The 22,344-nt window shown below is 39.4% G+C and overlaps 2 protein-coding genes across 7 annotated transcripts in view; both read left to right on the top strand.

Moving 5' to 3' along the window:
* slc43a1b (solute carrier family 43 member 1b) overlaps nt 1-8,249 on the top strand; it is a 42,190-nt gene extending 33,941 nt beyond the window's left edge. For all 3 annotated transcript variants that reach the window (XM_086177534.1, XM_086177532.1, XM_086177533.1), the window contains exons 11-15: nt 1,731-1,863; nt 4,577-4,706; nt 5,110-5,183; nt 6,191-6,314; nt 6,395-8,249. In XM_086177534.1, the coding sequence (XP_086033660.1) occupies nt 1,731-1,863; nt 4,577-4,706; nt 5,110-5,183; nt 6,191-6,314; nt 6,395-6,598 (665 nt within the window). In that variant the 3' untranslated portion in view covers nt 6,599-8,249. The remainder of the gene's footprint in view (nt 1-1,730; nt 1,864-4,576; nt 4,707-5,109; nt 5,184-6,190; nt 6,315-6,394) is intronic.
* A 5,104-nt stretch (nt 8,250-13,353) lies between these two features.
* The window catches only part of zdhhc5a (zDHHC palmitoyltransferase 5a), a 31,804-nt gene continuing 22,813 nt past the window's right edge, over nt 13,354-22,344 (top strand). Inside the window, exons 1-2 of one of the 4 annotated variants that reach the window (XM_086176585.1) lie at nt 13,354-13,462; nt 20,197-22,110. In XM_086176585.1, coding sequence (XP_086032711.1) covers nt 21,947-22,110 — 164 coding nt within the window. In that variant the 5' untranslated portion in view covers nt 13,354-13,462; nt 20,197-21,946. The other 3 variants (XR_015109017.1, XM_086176583.1, XM_086176584.1) reach the window with 3 other exon arrangements.

Genomic DNA, 22,344 nt, shown 5'->3' with positions numbered 1-22,344 from the left:
ATGGTACTCTGCAGGGCCTCTGGTCATCAGGAATTGAGGTGTGTAGCCCCCTCCGAAAGAGTCTTTTAACCAGACCTGGTGGCAGGAGTTGCTCCAACAGAGAATGACCCCTGTGGCGTTGGTCTCTGCAGCTCGTCATGCGCATGATCTCTCCCAATTGGAGCTAACATTATCTGAACAATGTCTGGTCAGATGTAGGAGACATTATTTTGTTGTTTTATTGTAATGACACCTGGTGGCAGACTTTTGCACTTTTGTGGCACACCAAGGCCTAAATGGCCCAAGTGGCTCACCAGTGCCAATTAGGCAAGCCTTTGCATGAGACAAAAAACTGTGATCAGGTCAGAGTTGGAAATGTTTGGAGACACCAGCAGGCAAATGATTTTCAATTGATTGATCGATTTATGTTTTAGAAAGCTTAAATAAATACAGAATTTCATTTACTATTTTGTTTAGAAGAATTTGATGAATATTTTAGTTCCCATTAAACATACTTAAGGGATAGAAAACCTTTCTTGGAATCTTGGAATCTATTGAAACCCCTGAGGGGTCTGACTTAAGTGACTTATTAGAAGGCAGTAAATAGTTGAAAAATCACTCTGCTTTTGGAATTACTTGTTGGAGATGTTTTGAGACACCAGCAGGCTTTTTTTTTCAACTGACTGATTGACTTAGGCTTGGGAAAGTTTAAGTAAATACAAAGTTTCAATTACTATTGTTTGGAAGAATTTTAGTTCATTATACATAAGGAATAAAAGACCTTTCTTGGAATCCATTGAGGCATTTTAATGAAGTGACTTATTGGAAGGCACTACAGTAGCCCGCTCCAAAGAAGTCTTTCAAGAAGATCTGGTGGCAGGTGTTGTTCCAGAGGAAAATGACCCCTGTGGCATTGGTCTCTGTACCTAGTCCAGCATGCGCATCAATCTCAAATTGTAGCTTATGCTGTCTGAGTGTCTCAAATCAGGTCTGTGGGGGGGTTGTGGATCTCTGTCTGGCCAGATTTTACTGAAACGGGAAGTGTGTGGACCCAATCACAACAATGAGTACTCCACACCATGAGAAAGAGTTCAAGGGCTTTAGTCAGGCTGGTTCAGTACCAGTGAGGCCTGACAGGAAACCACTGGGTCATCTTGCATCGCAAAGAATAATCTGGCAACAGTATGAGTGTGGACCTGGTTCAAATGGAGGAGAGTTGATTGTCATTGATGAATAGCAGCTATGTATCCAGGTGAGGTGAATAAATGAGGATGATGTGGGTAAGCCTGGCAGGATGAAGGGCGGAGGCAGGACTAATGGAGAAATCATGAGTGAATCGTGACAAAAACCTCACAAGATTTTAAACTTTTTTTTTTTTATGTGGGGATGGTATGAAGGTAGGCTCTTCCACCTAACAGCAAGTTTTCTGTTCGAAGAGGGGACCTTTTCCAGTGAAGATTGCGTGTTGTCATTTGTATGGATTTCCTCCATGAGCTCTGGTTTCCTTCCGCACTCCAAAAACATGCAGTAGATTAATTGGAGACCCTGAAGCGCTCAGGCGTGCCAGTGAGACATCCACGGTTGCTTGTTGATATACATGGCCCTGTAATTGACTAATAACCAGTCCAGGTTGTTCCCCGACTTGTCCCCAATGACAGTGGATTAAGCAGTATAGATAATGAATACGCTTTTAAAAAAAAAATCTAAATGTTTTTGGGGACTTGTTTACAAATCTTTCTGTCTTTCCCCAGTTGGTTTCTACTCCTCTATCTTCGGTACAATGCAGCTGCTGTGTTTACTTACTTGTCCTTTGATTGGCTACATCATGGACTGGAAGATGACGGAGTGTGAAGAGGAGAATATCAATGAACTTACAGAAAAGAGGTAGGGAAAAGTTTGTATGTGTTTATGGAACATTGCATAATCTAGTAAATCCAGATTTGGTGGAACAATATTAACTGTGGGGGGCAAAGAGTGATGAAATCAGATTAGATATTTATCTATAATTATTAAGTTGTCGTCATGACACCCACACAAAAAATTCAGAGGAGTTAGTAAAATTGTTCTTTTTTTTTTTTTTGTCCTTAGTTTCTTTACAAATGAAGGAAATCTGCAATATTTTATTTAAAGTTTCCCATCAATACAATATTGCTGTCATTTTAGCCAATATAATGAAACAGCAGAACACCAAAACTTTTGTTCGTAGTCGGGTTGCGGGGGCAGCAGCAGGAACAGGGAGGCCCAGACTTCCCTCTCCCCAGCCACATGGTCCAGCTCTTCTAGGGCAACCCCAAGGCTTTCCAAGGCCAGCGTTGAGACATAGTCTCTCCAGCGTGTCCTGGGTCTTCCCCGTGGTCTCCTCCCAGATGACCATGCCTGGAATACCTCCCCCGGGAGGCATCCAAGAGGCATCCTGACCAGATGCCCGAACCAACTCCTCTGACTCCCCTAGGTGGAGGAGCGGCGACTTTACTCCGAGCTCCTCCCGGTTGGCTGAACTTCTCACCCTATCTCTGAGGGAGGGTCCGGCCACCCAATGGAGAAAACTGATTTCGGCCACTTATACCCGCAATGTTGGTCTTTCCGTCACTACCTAAAGCTTGTGACCCTAGGTCAGGGTAGGAATGTGGATCAACCGGTAAATTGAGAACTTCGCATTGTGGCTCAGCTCCATCTTCACCATGACCAACTGGTACAGTCGGTATCGCTGCAGACGCTACATTAAGCTGCCTGTCAATCTCCCACTCCATCCTTCCCTCACTCGTGAACGAGGTCCTGAGATACTTTAACTCCTCCACTTGGGAAAGGGACTCTTTCCCAACCTGGAGTAGGCACTCCACTTGTTTTCGATTGAGCACCTTGGTCTCGGATTTGGACATGCTGATCCTCGTCCCGGCTGCTTCACATTCAGCTTTGAACCACTCCAGTGAGCACTGGAGATCATGGACTGAACCAACAGAACCACATTATCTGCTAAAAGCAGACTCAATCCTGTGGCCACTAAACCAGATCCCCTCAACATTTATGGACAGAAATCCTAGGAGCAGCCAGGGTGTTAAGAACAGAATTGGTGACAAAGGGCAGCCCTGGCAGAGTCCAACTCTCACTGAATAAGAGTCCACAATCAGCAATGCGGAGCAAGCTCCAACATTGGGGTATTGAACACAGTTATACAGGCTGTTCAGTACTTGTATGACCATATTCCCAGAGCACCTCCCCACAGGATTGCTCATGGGACACGGTGGAATGTCTTCTCCAGATCCACAAAACCCATGTAGACTGGTTGGGCAAACTCCCATGCACCCCCAAGGACCCTGCTGAGGGTACAGAGCTGGTCTACTGTTCCACGACCAGGACGAAAACCACACCGCTCCTCCTTGATCCAAGGTTCAACAACCTGACACAACATCCTCTCCATCTGAATAGACCTTACCCGGGTGGCTGAGGAGTGTGATCCCCTGTAGCTGGAGCACACCCTTCGGATCGGAGGGTGGATCCTCTTCTTAAAAAGGGGGCGTCACCAACCTGGTCTGCCAGTCCAGTGGCACTGTCCCCGAGAGCTACACAATGCTGCGTGGCAGCCAGGACCGCCCTACAACATCCAGAGCCTTGAGGAACCCAAGGCAGACCTCATCCACCCCCGTTTTTACTGCTTCAGCCACAGAAATAGGTGTGTCCTCTCTAGAGTCCCCCGGCTCTACTTCCTCAATGGAAGGCATTTCAATGGGATTGAGGTCATCTCGGAAATATTCCCTCTGTTGATTTACCTCTTGTTGAGGGCAGCAGCGCCCCACTCCCACTACACACAGTGTTGACAGAGATCTGCTTCCCCCTCTTGAGACACCAAATGGTGGACCAGAATCTCCTCGAGGCCCATCGGGAAATCATTCTCCATGGTCCCCCTGAACTCCTGCCATCCTCAAGTTTTGCCTTGGAAGCCCAACAGGCCCGATAGGACACCTTCAGCTTGACAGCATCCCTCACCACTGGGGTCGACCAGCGGGTTCGAGGGTTACCTTGACAGGCACCGACCGCCATATGCTCCAGTCTGCCACTTTGACAATGGAAGCACAGAACATGGCCCATTCTGACTCAATTTTCCACGCCTCAATTGGAATGTGGTGGGAGTTGAAACTCCTTCTGACTTGAGACTCTGCCAGACTTTCCTAGCAAACCCTCACATTACGTCCGGTCTGCCGGGTCTGACCGGCATCCTCCCCCACCATTAAAGCCAGCTCACCACCATGGTGGTGATCAGTTGACTGCCCCCCCCCCCCCCCCTTCACCCGAGTGTCCAAGTCATGCGGCCACAAGTCAGAAGATGGGACCACAAGGTTGATCAATGAACTTCAAAACTGTTGTTGAAATCCTGACAGGTCAAAGTGAAACCTGCAGTGAAAACACTTTTCATCTTTCAATATTTGAAGTGAAAGTTTGAGACTGAGGCAAGCAACAATTTATTTTTGGGTTTGAATTTGTTCCCCACTTTTCATGCTTATTGAAAATCAAAATTAGAAGTGTTCAGGGACTGCTACTGAGGTAAATCCATAGTGTTTCATTAAGTGAAATTATCTCCTTTGATGTTTGTTCCTTTCAGCCATTCACATCCCCAGAAAAGACACAGAAAGATCCAAAAACTGAAGAATGTCACTAGAGCCTTCATCTTTACCAACATCCTGCTGGTCATTTTTGGAGTCACTTCCTTGATTGACAGCCTGCCACTACAGGTTTGAAATTTTTTTTTTTATTAATTTATGATTAAATAACGTGTGCGAGTGTGTACGCGCGGGCACATATATAGTGATTGAAGGAGACAATGGAAAATATAAATTGTGGGGAATAAAATTTGTATTGTTTGAAAATGTATGCAGTCACATACCGCTTAATTAAATAATTGCGTGTGCTTTATTTTTTTATGATTTATCATTTTCTTTTTTTACACTTTAAACAAGAGATTTCTAGATAATTTAACTTTCTTCCTGCATGAATTACTGTTTTGTTCTGATGTGAAATGATGTTTGGGATTTCAGATGTTTGGAACGACAACATTTGGATAACATTCATAGAAAACAATTTCTTTTAATGACTTCCTTATAACTTATTCCATGCCTATCTTTACATATCCATTAGGTGGTGACATTTGTTCTGCACACCATAGTCAGAGGATTCATACATTCATGCTGTGGAGGTCTCTATGCTGCCGTGTGAGTGCCACATGAATCCTTGCAAATGCAAAAAGCAATATTTCTGTTTGATTATGACCATGTTTATGACTCTTTTACCCTGTAAAGTTACTATTACAGTTTACTAGTCACTGATCCAGTCCTTATCAAATGTACTAGTATGATATATACAGTATTCCAGATTTATCTGAATGTAATTTAATTGAGTTCTAGTTTGGACACACTGTGGGAATGGTGACTAATGCAAACCCAGTCGTAGCCATAATGGCCACAAAACACGTTTTGGTGGACACAGACAACGATAATGTATATGGAATGGCATGCCTAATGTCTGGTTTTCCTCATTTGTTGAATATGTGTTAATTTGTATATTTTGCACCTCTCCTCTTAACAATTACAAAAGTGTCCCTCCCTTTTATATTTACAACTGATATCATGAAAAGCATGAAGGAATACATCTATAGCTTGTTTCTCTTGAAACTGACCTCAGCAAGATTATGCAATCCTTCAAATCACCAGGCAACTTAGATTCAGTTACATTACAATCTACTTTATTGTCATTACACATACAAGTTCAGGGCAATGGATTGCAGTTTAGCATCCCACCAGATGTGCAAATAGCAGCAGATGCAGGTATAACAAATGAAGTAGATGATTGACATAATATTCCATGTACATACTGTTACATGTGTCTTACAGAAAGGGTACTATGAACATATTATACAAATAGATATGTGCATTAAATGAGTAGACTATACTGTTGGCAGTACTGGAGAATGAGGTAACATTTTACAGCATACCATTATAACTTTCCAAGATATTTTCTATCTGCCTAAATGACCACTATTAGTAGTTTTGGTAAACCTTACATTTGAGTCGTTATGCTCTTCTTGACTCTTAGGCTAAACATTTTCTTTAAAACCATCTTTATTTGATAATCAGCCCAAGTGCTGGAAAACCAACAAAAATAACTTAAATTATATTTTGTTTTTATATTAACTTTAAAAAAAAACCTTATCTGTCTGTAGGTATCCAGCCAATCACTTTGGGACATTAACAGGCATGCAGTCCATGGTCAGTGCTGCATTTGCCTTGCTGCAACAGCCTTTGTTCATTGTGATGGTGGGACACTTTAAAGGAAATCCTCACTGGGTAAAGAAAGCACACCTTCCAATGCACATCCTGAATATATAGAGTTGAAAAATGAACTGACATGTCTCTCTTTACCACAGATAAATTTGGGCCTACTCATCTTTTCTCTGGCTGGTTTCTTGTTGCCTGGCTATCTGTTTTATCACTGCAGAAACCTGATCAAGCCCGAGGCAGTGCATGGTCATCAATTAGATAAAGAGACTGAACATTTTTCCTTATCAGATAGTGGGACTGCTGAGTGCCAGGCCAATGGTCACTCTGCTAACTTATACACCACAAATTAATTTAGAGATTAAAATTGACTGCATAACAAACAAGAGTTTTAACTACTCTTAGAATATTGAGTAAAGTCAAACAAATCTCACCTGCTCAAAAAAAAAAAAAAAAAGAATAGCAAATTGTAGCAAAAACAAAGTGTAATGAGATTTGTTATTCACAATGGGATTAATTTCTGGTTATTGCAAACAATGTTGAAAAAATTTAACTGGAAGTTACCCTATGTTCCTTTGCACTATTGACAATAGGATGTAATATGGATACGGTACATAAAGGTGGCTTATTTGATCAGTAATCAGTTCTTGTAGCACCTTGCAGCAGGAAGGCTATCCATTCTACTAGTGTTTTTCCCCCTGTGTTTCTGACCCTCTTCCTCCAGCTTTTCACCATAAAAGGTGATTCCAAAGTAAATCTGTACAAATGCTGGGATACAAGTAAAGTGGCTGCAGGAAAAGGCTCAATACTTGATTCTAAATGTCAATGAAAATGATATGAGGAACCTATGATGGAAGCCTCAGCTATATATTTATTCATTTTATGTATCTTATTTCAAAGTGATAATGACGGGTATTTACTGTTATTTATTCAAAATATTTCACAACTCAAACATAAAAGGAATCATTCCTTTGATTGGTGTGTGGAAATATCAGTTGAATTACTGAAAAAACAAAGCAAATCCATTTGGCTTGGCGATTTTTGAAGAGCAGAAGAATGTTGATGGACAGTGTTACTGTATGAGAAATTACACTCATCAGTATTCATCAGAGACAGTTCATATAGTGCTGTTAGTTATTTCAAACAGTACATGCACTCGCACACTCACTCACAGACACACACACACACACAGGTTTTGAGCTTTCCCCTCCTCCTGCATTCAAGGCCCAACGGTGTTTCTTTGAATGGAGTTTGCATGTTTTCCATACATAGTCTATCATATCTTGATATACAAGTTTAATTTGTTCTCTGACTGAGGTCATACCAAAGTTTTCTCATATCAATACATTTAAAAAAAAAAATGATGGAAAAAGCACTTTTTTTTTTTGTTACGTGTTTTTAAATTAGAAAAGGTACTTTATAAATAGCAAATAATGTATAAAAAAAAACAAATATAAAATATGATAGAAAGTGTATAGAAATAAACTGGTTTCATGAACTGTATATATCTTGAGGATCAGACGATACTGGCGGAGGTTTAACTTGCTACACACTTAATTCCATAATTTACTGCTAAATTGAACTCAAACTGTGCTACACTTTAGCTATCACTAAACTTAATTGCTACTTTAAAATTGTCACTTTATCTTCTTTTTCTTCATTGACTGTCCATTATGCCACACTTTCCTCGCTTTCACTCTCAAAAAATCCTGTCCAAGATGGTTTGTTTTTTCCATCCCTTCAGAGTGTTTTAAAAATGAATGTGGGAAGTGCCATTACAGAGTGCAACACATGATCCGTTGCAACTTTTTTAGGGTGTTCCTTTCCATTACTGAAATGCATAATAAGTGTAGATAATGTATAGACTTCTGTATGCTACTGCTGCCGTAGCTCCTTCACAATTCTTGACGGTCGATTCCTTTGCTACTTACTGGTGCATGGCGTAAGCTTATTCACTCATAACTCTGATCCTGGCTTGCATCATAAAGCAAAATATGAAGCAGGTAACGACTTGTATCTTGGAAAATTTACAAATTGATCTACTTGAAATTCATGATTTCACCGTACATCCATTGGTTCTGTTATGCTATTCACATGACCCTGTGTTCAGAATAACTGATATAGTGGATAAATGAATGAATTTTTTTTAAACTCAAGCTTGAGAACTATTTTTTAACATATAACTAAGTATATAGGATGTATAAATATATGAACTTAGGGCTTCTATGTTTTATATATGTTTCAGAAAAAAAAACAATGCTGACTTTTGTTGGTGTTGCTGTTGGAGCAGTAACAGGGTTTTTAAACATCCAGTATGATTATAACTGAAGCTGCATGCAGAATCATTTTACCATCATTTAGCCACACAACAAAATATACAACACAGCTTCTCCAATCTGACTTTTGAAAATTAGATATATAACTTTTCCTTTCCAAACCCATTGATGTTTTTTATTTCTATTTTAATTTTTTGGTATATATGTACTTCATGCAAGTATGTTGAAATCGTTCTCTAAATATACCGGCAAGCAATTGATAAAATCATATTTTGGATCAGACCTGATCTACCCAATGGGATGGATTTATAAAAGTAGGAAAAGAAAAAGCATAACAAGTTACCTTCTTATTTAAGCCTGAATGTCTACTTTGATGATGATTATAATTGTATAAAGTGTGAGGAAAGAAGTTTCTCCTAGACAATGTTATGTCAGGTTGTTAGCTGCTCTTGCACCAGGGTTATTTTTCTATAGGGTTAGAAATTGAAAAAAAAAAGATCTATTGGGGTATATTCATTCAAATGATTAACATCAAAAAGTGTGACTACAGCTTGATGTAAATAGGATACCAAGGAATGCATCTCAAACTGTTGTAGGCTGAAAAAAAAACATATGGCCCTTTTCTTTGATTAGATCCAAGTTCTTCTCAGACAACCTCTAATTAATAAAGTCTTTACCTGTTCATGTTACGGATTGTTTTTAAGAAATGTCAAGGAAAAAAAACAATGATATAATGTTGATCCTTGATCAGTTTTAAAAAGCAATGTCACAGAGGGATTTTTAAAATGATTCTTGCACTTCCTTCATGTAAATAAGGTTATATCTTCGTCACATTCATATGCAGAAAAAACAGTTGATTTAAAAGACTGTTTTTCTGACGTGAAATGGACTACTGTATTAATGTATTAATTAGCGTGTAGGTTAGTGTGAGTGAGAGAAGCACTGCTAAGCCCTTGTTGTGAAGAGGATGTAAAGGGGTAAAGGGTACAAACATGTCGTAATCAAGAGGATAACGCGTGAGATAAATCTGAAAAACGACCTCTTTAAATACAGTTTGCTAAGCCATTCTCTGGACTTACTGTTAGCAGCTGGAAGTGGTGAAATCTCACATGCAGAAAACCTGTAGTAACACCAAAATTATTGTTGATTAACCTCCATTCAATTTGAGGAATGAATTTTCATAGCAGTTGCAGTTAAAAGAGCTGGAGCTAGCCAGTCCCTCTTTTGAAAAACAGTGAATGGGCTACTGTTCACCACTTATAAATTCTACTCACAAAGATCAACTATTTTATCTTGCAGTGAGCAGTAATGAACTACTGTGTCAAATCTGCTGAAAAGTGAAATCAGCAGAATATATCTTCTTGTCTTAGGAGTGTTCCTGGCAAAACAGGCATATCACCTAAGATTTCTAATGTGTTCAGTCCAGAATATCAGAATTAAATCTCTGAGATATATATATATATATACATATATATGTATATGCAAACCACAAAAATATATAGTATGCACATTTTTAGCAAAATGATCTTGCTTATCAACATTTCTGACCAGAGGAAAAGTGTTCATAAAACATTGTCTCAAGGGATACAATGTTGTGTTTGTTTGGATTGGACCGATAATCACTAGACTTTGTTTCACAACTTGAACAAAAGCTACAATATCCTATAACGATCATCAAGGGTTTACACTTATCCAGACACTAAATGTGAAAAGGTTCACTCCTTCTATAATAAACCAGAGGCAATCTGTCATGTGTATTGCCACGCACTGTATGATGGATTTGTAGTTGTACTTCAAACCCTCCAGCAGTCATCAATTGATAATTTGTGTCAACATAACACAAATAAGCCGCAAATATGTTTGAAATCTGCCTTAATATTCATCGACTGTCCCTCAAGAATTCTTTAGAATAGTGGAAGTGGAAAAAGATGTGATAATTGTCAAGGACATGTTCAAGGGACATTGGTGAACTTTGGTCCACACCAGGTTAATAGTGGTACTGAGATATTAATTCAGAGACGAGATAAAGGTTACAATGTAAATATTCGTTCCAAATTCAACACATTCTGTTTACATAAAGTAGCAAATTTCTAAGGGCACAAAAACCTTCAACTTAGTGGTAAAAAAGCCCCATTACCAACAATATAAATGTTTTCCAAATATCTTAACTCAATAACTTTTATGCTCCAAACAGCACTTTTGTCAGAGGACTGACACACCATGTCCATTTTTTGTCAGTATCATAACAGAAAACTGACCCCTACATTCAAGGTGAAGTTCTGCCTCCATGTCCCAGCTTTCCAAAATATTAACCATCATGTGAAATGAAATTCAAACTCTCTCTAGAGGCACACATTCCATCTTTTGGTCATATTTTGCCCCATCTTCATTTAGAGTGTGAAATATGAAGTGCCACAAGGTTGGGATCAATTCATACATTTTTAAGGTTACTTTGAGGGACTTTTTTCATGTAGATGAGATATTGTCAGTTTTGATGCCATGTACATTGGATAATAAACATTATTTTTCAGTGGTTTGCAAAAGAGATACAGTCAAACAATTTGTGTGTGAGACTAACTCCAAATTAGCTTTGATATGATAAATAACCAATGACCAATTGTTGTGTATCAAATTCTGCTAAGGTTGCATTCAAGTAGCTAGGTGTTTTGTTTTGTTTTGTTTTGTTTTGTTTTGTTTTGTTTTGTTTTGTTTTGTTAAATTGACAACATGACCAACTGGTGAACATTGAATCTTGGTTCAATTAAAACTTAGAGTGAGACGTCTGAATAATGACATAAACTATGAGGTTTAAAATGTCCCTTGAATTCACTTTCAGAGTAAGGCATGTATCTTGTAGGAAACACATACAATCTTAAAATTTTAATCTTGAAAAAAGTCTCCATGATACTGGTAAGACAAATATAGAAAAAAGAAAAACAAAGTTTGAATTAGTTTATTATCTTATCATAAGAAAAATGTGCTTATTGTTTTCAGATCAAATATTTATGAGGTTTGGATGTATAATTAGTAAGATATTATCAAATTTAAATCATATTTCTCCCAAAAAATAAATTATTCTGTTGCAATTAGTTTGTTTTTGACTTGATTTTGGGTGTTGCTTTTATTTGTTGTAAAAAATGTGAAAAATAATAAAAATGTTGCATTAAATCATTTTCTACAGTTAGTATTGTGAAAGATGTCATTTTGGCATTGGAATTCATAATTGCAAAATGTATGTATGTTAAATGTGGTTTTATTAGCTAATGAAATACTTTATGCTTCAGGTTCAGCTGTTCAATTCCACTCAGAAATTACTTTTTATTATTATCTTAAAGTCAGTCCTCACATTTATCTGCTAAAAATTTAACATTTTTCTATGACAGTCTTAATTCTAATCCATTAGTTTGGAGCCATTGCCAGTCTAGTTGAAAACTTGCAGAAGTGTCATGAATAGCAAAAATGAAAACTTACATTTCACTAAAGTAGAGGACCTACATCTCGTATGCAGATGTTCAGCACTGACCTAAAATGGGCAGTAGTCTATTTGTATTTTCTGTATATTTTAAAGATGAAAAAAAAAAAAAGTTTATCATGTCCTCTGACACAAGAGTACATCAAGACTGATTCAATGAGGAAATGAAATTTCCAACCTCACGCATTGTGATAGCTGGGCTGGTAGCAACTTTTATTGAATACTCCGACAGGATTGTGAACCAATAATTTCTAGTGTGTTTCCAATGCAGCCTCAGGGCGGCGCTGGCCCGTGTCTCTCCAAGCTTGCCTTGGGGAGGGCACGGGGCAGTGTCTCCCTGTGCCGGTACCAAGCCCGGATAAATGCAGAGGGTTGCGTCAGGAAGGACATCCGGCGTAAAACTTTTGCCAAAACCAAACATGCGAGTCAACCATGACCATATCATACTGGATCAGTCGTGGTCCAGGTTAACAAGGAGTGCCATTGGTACTGATGACCTACAGGGTACTAATGGAAATTGGGCTACTGTGGGTCGAAGAACAAGAACAAGAAGAAGAAGAAGAGGAGGAGTGCGTGCTCAGAAGCAGAGAGAGAGGAGGAAAGGAAAGAGCCTGGGTCTGAGAGTAGGGACTTTGAATATTGGGACTATGACAGGAAAAGGTAGTGAGTTGGTCGGCATGATGCAGAGAAGGAAGGTGGATATACTGTGTGTCCAGGAGACCAGATTGAAAGGTAGTAAGGTTAGAAGCTCAGGAGCAGGCTTTAAGTTGTACTATTGTGTACTATTATGGTACTGACAAGCAGAGAAAGGGAGTAGGAGTTATCTTGAAGGAGGAGTTTGCTAGGAACGTCCGAGAGGTGAAAAGAATGTCAGATAGACTTATGAGTCTGAAACTGGAAATTGAAGGTGTGATGCTCAATGTTGTTAGTGGCTATGCCCCGCAGGTGGGATGTGAAAAAAAAAAAAAAAAAAACAGGAACAAAGGGTAACTTATGAGAGCGGAGGTAAGAGCACGCAGGTAGACTACATCTTGTATAGATGAGGTAACCTGAAAGAGATCAGTGACTGCAAAGTAGTTGTAGGTGAGAGTTTAGCCAGACAGCATCAGATGGTGGTTTGTAGAATGACTCTGGTGACAAGGAAGATGAAGAGGACAAAGGGAGAGCAGAGGACAAAGTGGTGGAAGCTGAAAAGGGAGGAGTGTTGCATGGTTTTCAGGGAGGAGTTGAGAAAGGGTCTGGGTGGTCAGGGTGAGCTTCCAGATGATTGGACAACAACAGCTAGTGTTATCAGGGAGAAAGGTAGAAGAGTACTTGGTGTGTCATCTGGAAGGAAAGTAGATAAGGAGACTTGGTGGTGGAATGAGGAAGTGCGGGAGTATATACAGAGAAAGCGGTTAGCAAAGAAGAAGTGGGATACTGAGAGGACTGAAGAGAACAGACAGGAGTTCAGGGAGATGCGTCGAAAGGTAAAGATAGAGGTAGCAAAGCCAAAACAAAGGGCGCACAATGACTTGTATGCTGGATAGTAAGGAGGGTGAGAATGATCTATACAGGTTGGCAAAACAGAGAGATGATGATGGAAAGGATGTACAACAGGTCCGGGTGATTAAGGATAGAGAGGGAAATGTATTGACAGATGCTAGAAGAGTGATGGGAAGATTGAAGAGCTGATGAATGTGGAAAATGAAAGAGAGGCAAGGGTAGAAGAGGTGATTATTGTAGACCACAAACTAGCACAATTCAGTAAAAGTGAAGTGAGGAAGGCATTGAAGAGGATGAGGAGTGGAAAAGCAGTTGCTCCTGATGATATACCTGTGGAGGTGTGAAAGTGTCTAGGAGAGGCAGCAGTAGATTTTCTGACTAGATTATTCAACAGGGTCTTAGAGAGTGAGAAGATGCCTGAAGAATGGAGACAAAGTGTCATGGTGCCTATTTTTAAGAATAAAGGGGATGGGCGGAATTGTGGCAACTATAGAGGGATAAAGTTGATGAGCCACACAATGAAGTTATGGGAAAGAATAGTTGAAACTAGACTGAGAGCAGAAGTCAGCATTTGTGAACAGCAGTATGGCTTCATGCCTAGGAAGAGTACTGCAGATGCAGTATTTGCATTGAGAATGCTAATAGAGAAGTACAGGGAAGGCCAGAGGGAGCTGCATTGTGTTTTTGTAGACCTAGAAAAAGCATAGGACAGGGTGCCAAGAGAGGAGCTCTGGTATTGTATGAGGAAGTCTGGAGTGGCAGATAAGTATTGTCAAACTGATGCAGGACATGTATGCTAGCTGTGAGACACTGGTACGGTGTGCTGTAGGGGTAACAGAGAAGTTCAAGGTGGAGGTGGGACCCCATCAGGGATCAAGCCCCTTCTTGTTTGCAATGGTGATGGACAGGCTGACAGATGAGGTTAGGCAGGAATCCCCATGGACCATGAGTTTGCAGATGACATTGTGATCTGTAGTGAGAGCAGAAAACAGGTAGAGGACAATCGAGAGAGGTAGAGGTATGCTCTGGAAAGGAGAGGAATGAAAGTCAGTCGCAGCAAGACAGAATATATATGTGTGAATGAGAGGAACTCGGATGGAACAGTGAGGCTACAGGGAGTGGAGATCAAGAAGCTGGAGGATTTCAGGTACTTGGGGTCAAATGTCCAGAGCAACGGAGAGTGTGGAAAAGAGGTGAAGAGACGGGTCCAAGCAGGTTGGAATGGGTGGAGAAAAGTGTCAGGGGTACTATGTGATTGAGGACTATCAGCCAGAATAAAAGGAAAGGTGTAAAAGACAGTGGTGAGACCAGCAGTGCTGTATGGCCTAGAAACTGTAACAATGACCAAAAGACGGCGTGCCAACAGGACACAAGCCGGGGCCTGATCAGCCCTGGCTGGGTCACCTGGATGAGGCTGTTTGATGTTGAAAGACCAAAAAAAAAAAACCAATGATCCTAGGAACATCACTGAGGATGTGTCCAGGTGCATTAGTAGATGTATTTACACAGTTTTGGAGAGAAGGTCAGAGAAGCCAGACTGAGATGGTTCGGTCATGTACAGAGGGGGGATAGAGAATATATTGGTAGATGGATGCTGGAATTGGAGCTGCCAGGCAAGAGGTCTCGAGGAAGATCAAAGAGAAGATTTAGGGACGTAGTGAGAGAAGATATGAAGGTAGTTGGTGTGTGAGAGGAGGATACGGAGAATAGGGTTAAATGGAGAAAGTTGATTCACTGTGGTGACCCCTGAAGGGAAAAGCCGAAAAATGAAGAAGAAGATTACATACAAAATAATGCAAATACATTTATATGATCGTTAATGATTTTAAAGTTGAAATAAAATGGCAAAAAATGTAAATATTTAAATTGCTATTTTCATTTTATTCAATTTACATGACATGGCCTGCGCATAGAAATTAAACAAGATAAGTGGCCCGCCACACAACAATACACTGTCAATCTATCACAAAACTTTATTTTCATTAGTGGTACTTTGTTGACCAAGATTGAATTTGGACAAGTTACATACTAGTAAGGCTTTAGTTGTTTAATTTTTTTTCTCAGTCAGTGTGCAACTCGAGACTGTATCTTGCTGTAATGCTGAATTGATTTTAAAATAGACGTCATGCCATCCTGACGTCCACTGTTAGAACGCCATGTATCAAGGCGCAATCAAAAACGTTTGTGGCTTGATTGACATCCGTATTGGCCAACCAGCATGGCATCTTTTGCGACCATTCCGCTGGCAGAAGAATTGAAAGTACCCTCGAATATGTCGGCCTCTAGAGACCTCTATGCTGCCGATATCGTGGATATTGAGAGAACTACCTAAATCTATGGAGAGTTACCTCTTCCCACTGCTCAGTTGGTGGAAGAACCTGCAGATAAATGCTAGTAATATCCAAGAAGTTGCGAATCCAGGAAGCCCCTGCCTTTAGCGAACAGTTAGCTGTCCATCGTAAACTAACGTCAGATCGGTCGTTCCGTTAGCTATTAGCTAGCAACCCATTTATCTGTGAAGTAGCTTGGTGCTTACACAGATAGCCACTAGAGCACCCCCGATGATAATGGATACAACCATTTGCCTTGACTGATTATAAGCTTTTGTTGGAACACCGCGACCCAGGTGAATGTGTTTCATCACAAATTTCTGGACCCAGTGTTTTGTGAAAACGGATACAGGTGAGGGGAATTGTTAGCCTGATGCTAGCAATGGCTAACCAATAGAGCTCTGACTACCGCAAGCCTGTTTAACACGGAAAAGTAATGTCAGCTCATTTAGTGTAAATAGAACGCCCCTTTGGAGTCTCTCTTTGTCCTCCATACCACACTAAAGCAATGCTCCAGTGCAATTGTAAGTTGATTTGGTAAACATTTGTTTGGTGTTGACGTTAATTTAGTAACGAGCAAACGCAGAATTCCAGTGTCCGTGGCTTAACGTTCCGGTCCTCTCAGATTCGGTACATGATCGTCAAATTGTTTAAGCATTCAGACAAAATATAGCTAACATCATCTTAACGCGTCCTTTTCAATTGTTCTCCAGTTTACGTGCTCATCGCAGGTCGACAACGTCCTCGCTATCTTCGCGTCCCCACCCTGCTTCATTATCTGTTACCTATTTTTAATTAGAGCTGTATATAATTCAGTTGTATAAACAGAACGTTGTAACGGATTCAGCTATTCTTGTCGATTAGCGCTTTTACATCCTCCAAAGATGGAAAACATCGTTTACATAATCAGCTCGGGACTGCACCGAATGTATAGCTCGTCAGCGTGTTCTTGCGTTATTTGACCCGGCTGTCAATTCCTGCTATCTCGCTATCAACTCAAGCGCAGCATGGCCATGTCACTTGACTGTCACCTGTCTTAGCTCTATCGACCAACGTTGTAGCCCGTATGCCAGAATAAATTTAACTGCTCACTACACAAGAATCATTGACCCTCGCTGGCTCCCCCAATTTTAAGACTGTAGAACTGTAGCAACGTAGAGTGTGGAAAAGAGGTGAAGAGACGGGTCCAAGCAGGTTGGAATGGGTGGAGAAAAGTGTCAGGGGTACTATGTGATTGAAGACTATCAGCCAGAATAAAAGGAAAGGTGTACAAGATAGTGGTGAGACCAGCGATGCTGTATGGCCTAGAAACTGTTACAATGACCAAAAGATAGCAGGCAGAACTAGAGGTTGCAGAGATGAGGATGTTAAGATTCTCTTTGGGAGTGACCAGGATGGATAGGATCAGGAATGAGTCTATCAGGAACAGCACATGTTAGATGTTTTGGAGAGAAGGTCAGAGAAGCCAGACTGAGATGGTTCGGTCATGTACAGTGGGGGGGAGAGAGAATATATTGGTAGACGGATGCTGGAATTGGAGCTGCCAGACAGGAGGTCTCAAGGAAGACCAAAGAGAAGATTTAGGGACGTAGTGAGAGAAGATATGAAGGTAGTTGGTGTGAGAGAGGAGGATACAGAAAATAGGATTAGATGGAGAAAGTTGATTCGCTGTGGCGACCCCTGAAGGGAAAAGCCGAAAGAAGAAGATTTGCTATTGGTCATTTGGAAATGCAGTAAGACAGCAGTAGAATAAGAATCTTGGATTAATGACACACAGTAAGACATTGTTAAAAAAAAAAAAGTCATTTTTTACAGAATTGTATAAAAAAAAAAAATAATGTAAGGGATGTCTTGAAAATGAAATACATCTTCAAACTCAAAAAAAAAAAAAAAAGCAACCTTTTCAAATAACCAACAATGCACTAAAATATATAATTTGGTATTAAGTGTCACTGTCTCTTTTTGTATCTGCAAAAGCACATTAAGAGGGAAAGCTGTTAAACCAGGTGGACAGAATTTGCTGTAAACCTATTTAAATAATCTTGAGCTTTCCTAACAACTTAAGGTTTTCAAGAGGTAACAGGAGGATTTTTCTGGAGGTGATAAATCATTGTTTATTGTGGAGCTTGTTTGTAATGGAAATTTGAATTTGATTTTGAAAAAAGTAATCTCTTGATTTTGTTATCAATATTATGGTCCCACTTCTCTTGTTATTTTGAAAAGGCAGTTTTTAAAAGTTATAAAAAAATAATAGAGCGCAGCAATTAATTAATTAATTTTAGAAGCAGAACTTATAATATTACATTTCAGTAAGTTCTGTTTTAAATCTAAATTTATTGGACCAAAAAACTGACAGCTTCATAACCTTTGTCTTATTTATTTCCCGTTATTATTTGTATGCACATTTTTAAGAGAGTGGCACACCTTGCTCAGTAATTTTTCTCGAAAAAGAAAAAAAAACATGAATGAACCTGACAATATTTATTAGATTTTCAGTTTGTATTTATGTGACTGTTGATCTGGTAGTCCTTCACTGAGGCTCAGGTCATATCAGCTCACAACTTGTATAAGTTGGCTACAATTGGCCAGGTCCACCTTCTGAGATGGCCATAGTGTTTGGACACTGCTGTGTCCTCCAAAAATTTCCGAGACTGTTCAAACCGTGAATGGAAAGTTGTGATCTATGTTGTGATCAATCATGACCGATATCATTGCTTGGTGTGACCGAGGCAGACTCAATCCTTGAATCCAATTCACATGTAAAAAAAAGAAGTAGGTTTAAGAAATGTATGGTGGATGTTTCCAACCACAGGGCAGTGGGGAGGGAGAGTGACTACATACTGTCACGCTTACAATTTTAGATGTACCAGTTCCCAAGGTGGTTAATATTTAAACTTTGTCCTTTAACAACTGTGGAAAATCAGTAGATAGCGGAAAAATAGAAGAGCCGCAGCAGATACTAAAATACCATGCAAATTGTAAAGCATCAACAGTTACCACTTTAGTGCATATAATAGCCATTCAGCATGTTTAATCAGAACACAAATGGATACTTTCTTTCTTAACTGTCTTGATAATTGTAAACTAAAATCGGGATAACCTTACAGTTTATGATTACTTTTAGTTTGTATTATGCATAATCATTACATCTAACACTGGTTGCCAGGGAATGAGGAGAGGACCTGGAAAGTTTTAGCAGCAGGTTATCCAGTATTAAGACTGATGACGGTGGCACAGTGGCCAGGAATTCTGACTTGGGGCCTTCTGTGTTAAGGTTGCATGTTCTCCTTGTGTTTGTGTGGGTTTCCTCCCACAGTTTGAAAACACACAGTGGGATAATTAAAGACCCTAAATTGCGAGACGTGTGAATGAGAGAGTGAATGGTCGTTTATCTGTTTGTAGCCCTGTGATCGACTGGTGACTGTCATTTGGCATTTGGTACACCCTGGACCAGTAAGCTTCAGCCCCACTGCAAGAGGTCGATTTTTAACTAAAAATGTTCTAGGATTGAAAAGAGCATTCAAAAAAAAGGTATTGGCCGAAGGAACTAAAGTTGAAAAGAATTATGCCCTGTCATGTCGAAGCACATCTTGAACATCTACTTACTGAGATTGTCTTTCTAAAGAAAGGAGAGTGTCATCTTTATACATTTCTAAATCTAAAGTGGTACATTTCATAATTTCTCTGAGACTTCCTACTTTAATTTCACCAAACACATACACACACCATACCCTTTCTACAGTTAATGAAATTTGATCTTATTATAGACTGAAAATTGTCACAAGGTCTTATCAGAGGGTATAGCATCGTTCACTAAGTTTATAAAAATACATCAGTTATTTAGTTACATGGTTGGACCAGGCTCTGATGTATTCCTATGATAATAAGTGTTCCTTAGCCTTGCAGGGATAAAATCAGACTGTCAGGAAAAAATGATTCAACTGTTCTTGTTAGTTAATTTATTTTGTTTTTAATGGTCTTTTTAATTCTTGGTTTCTTGTCCTTTGTTCAAGTAATAATACCAGTGCTAAACATAAGTGATGTTTCTCAAAAGTGTCTTGATGCATTGAGAAAGTTCCTTTGAATATCCTCAACACTTTTCCTCAAATATTTTCAAATGATTCTCAAACACAAGAGATTTCATTAATACTGTGTTTGTCTAGCATTAATAAAAGTGAACAGTGTACAGGAGACAAGTGAGTATTTTTGCACTCTGTACAAAAATTGAAGTCTGACAAATGTAGGATAAAACATGTTTTGAAGGTGTCAATGCTGTTACAAATGTTTCATGGCAGAGCCTTCATGCATTCAATATAGACCTCTGAAATGCAGCAGCTTCAAAAGCCATGTATTTCTGTTAAAATTATAATTTTTCTTTCTTCTATTAGGATAGAGTCCGGACCACCCATCTGAGTGAAATGCATCCTTCTGGCAGAGGATAACCACTTGAAGTTGATAGGAAGGCCTGTCATCTCATTGTTTTCAACTATCTACTCCCATGATTTGCACATGGGAAGAAACCACTGATGAGCCCAGAATGAGGAAAAACGTGTTTGGATCATCTTCTTGCAGTTGGATAAAGCTACTTTAAACCATTACCACTCTAAGAAGCAATTGGCTTAAGGAGTCTCCACATTCCACAAACTTTTTTCACTATTGCAAAGAGGTCATTATTAGAACATTTTTACTGAGGGAACATATCCTCAAAGGGGCTGTTGTGAGAAGATATTATCCAAGCTTCATTGCTCTATGATAGGAGAGGAAGCTGAAGAGAAGACCATTACGTTGAAAAGAAAATTCACCTAAATTTCTGACTAATGTTATGAAAAATGGTGGCCAATCAATAATACAGTAGTTGATACCAAGCAATCCATGCTACACTCTTAGATTACAAATTCTCGATTGTCAACATTTTACATGGATACTGATGGATGTTCTACTGGATTTTGCCTATCGTATGTTGAAAAGCACCACACTATCACTTGCTGCTTTTTGTTCTTCAATCACAGCCCTTTTACAGGCATGTGAGGTGGTTTAAATCAGCTGCCTAAACGGTAGCATTTAGGAATGCCTCGACACAGAAAAACCAGGCTACTTCACTGGCCCGTGCACAGACTGCTTTGTTCAATACTATCTGAAAGCACAAGTTCTTTAATTTACATGTAATGTTAGAGATAGTCAGAATGCAGAACTGCAGGTGCCTAAAACATAATCACAAATTGAATTGAATTGGAACTTGTCACAAATCAGCCAATTTGCCATTTTCTCTTTTTTTTTTTTTTTATTTTAATTTAAAAAAAAAAACAGGTCAAATTATCATCTGGCTTTTCGTATTTTTTGCTTTAACATTTCTCACTGGCTATACTTGAATATCCCTCTGATACTAATACTGGTTTATCTCTGCCTACTCCTGTACTTCACCTTAACACCCTTTTCGATCACACAATAATAGTAAATAACAGCGATCTGTCTAATCAACTGTTGAGTGATCAGGTTCACATAGAACCCATGTGATTTAATTTGTTAAGATTAATAACTTCAGCTTCAAGTAAGACATCTTTTTACAAAAGAGTTCACATTTTCTGTTTCATAAGAAAGGCCCAACACAATGTAAATATTACTGAAACTTTTTTTTTAAATAATTGCACTCTTATCATGATACTGACAAAGCTTTTATCTGTGTAGTGACATGGTCAATTCCTGTTACACTGTAATGGAATCAATTGTTGGTAGACCAGAAATCAACTAGTACTGTGTATTTGCCTGTGACTCTTAACCATTAGCTATATGGACATCTTTTCCTCTGGCGTATTCGTGTCTCTCATACCCACAACTGGTTTTGTAGCTGATGGGAAAACAGGTTTTTACTGCTGCATATCTACTTTTCATCTCACAGTACATTAGGGTTGAACTAAGAACTTAAGAAAACAAGTGTTTCCCCTCCTTCAAGTCCTCTTCAATTATACCACATCTTTTGTGTCATTTTTTACATACATTTTTTTATTCCGTTTTATATTTTTTGCCAAACCCATCAATCCTACACAGAAACAACAAACCCACCCCAAAAAACAACCCTGAACTTTGAATGAAAAGTCCCTCAGAATAGCATTACCTGCCCATCACATCTGACGGGAAGTGATGCCAGGTGGCAGCAGTAAGAGTGGAGGGAGGGGTCCATCCTCCTCTCCCCTCCCCCATGCTGTGATCCCACCTAGCAGACCTCTGCGACCCTCCCGCTACGTCCCCGTGTCAGCTGCCACCTTCTTCCTTGTTGGCTCTACCACACTCTTCTTCTGTTTCACGTAAGTGGCATGATTAGGTACAACCACTGAATATTTGTTAATAATTTAATTTTTGCTGAATGTCCGACTGACATGGAGTCTATGGCTTCTGATCTTAAATACATTTTTTTTAAAATGAGGATGTATTTCAAATTAAATTGGAAATTAATTTGCAAATTTCCTCCATCTGTTAAATGTGTGACATCTTTTTCATTCTTTAACACTATAGAACACAGAAAATGCAGAGACATTGAC

Source organism: Fistularia commersonii, chromosome 29 (genome assembly GCF_037954325.1).
Source record: "Fistularia commersonii isolate RoL2024-O1a breed Wild chromosome 29, RoL_Fcom_v1.0, whole genome shotgun sequence".
Taxonomy (NCBI): domain Eukaryota; kingdom Metazoa; phylum Chordata; class Actinopteri; order Syngnathiformes; family Fistulariidae; genus Fistularia; species Fistularia commersonii.
This window is presented reverse-complemented; position numbering and strand designations above follow the sequence as displayed.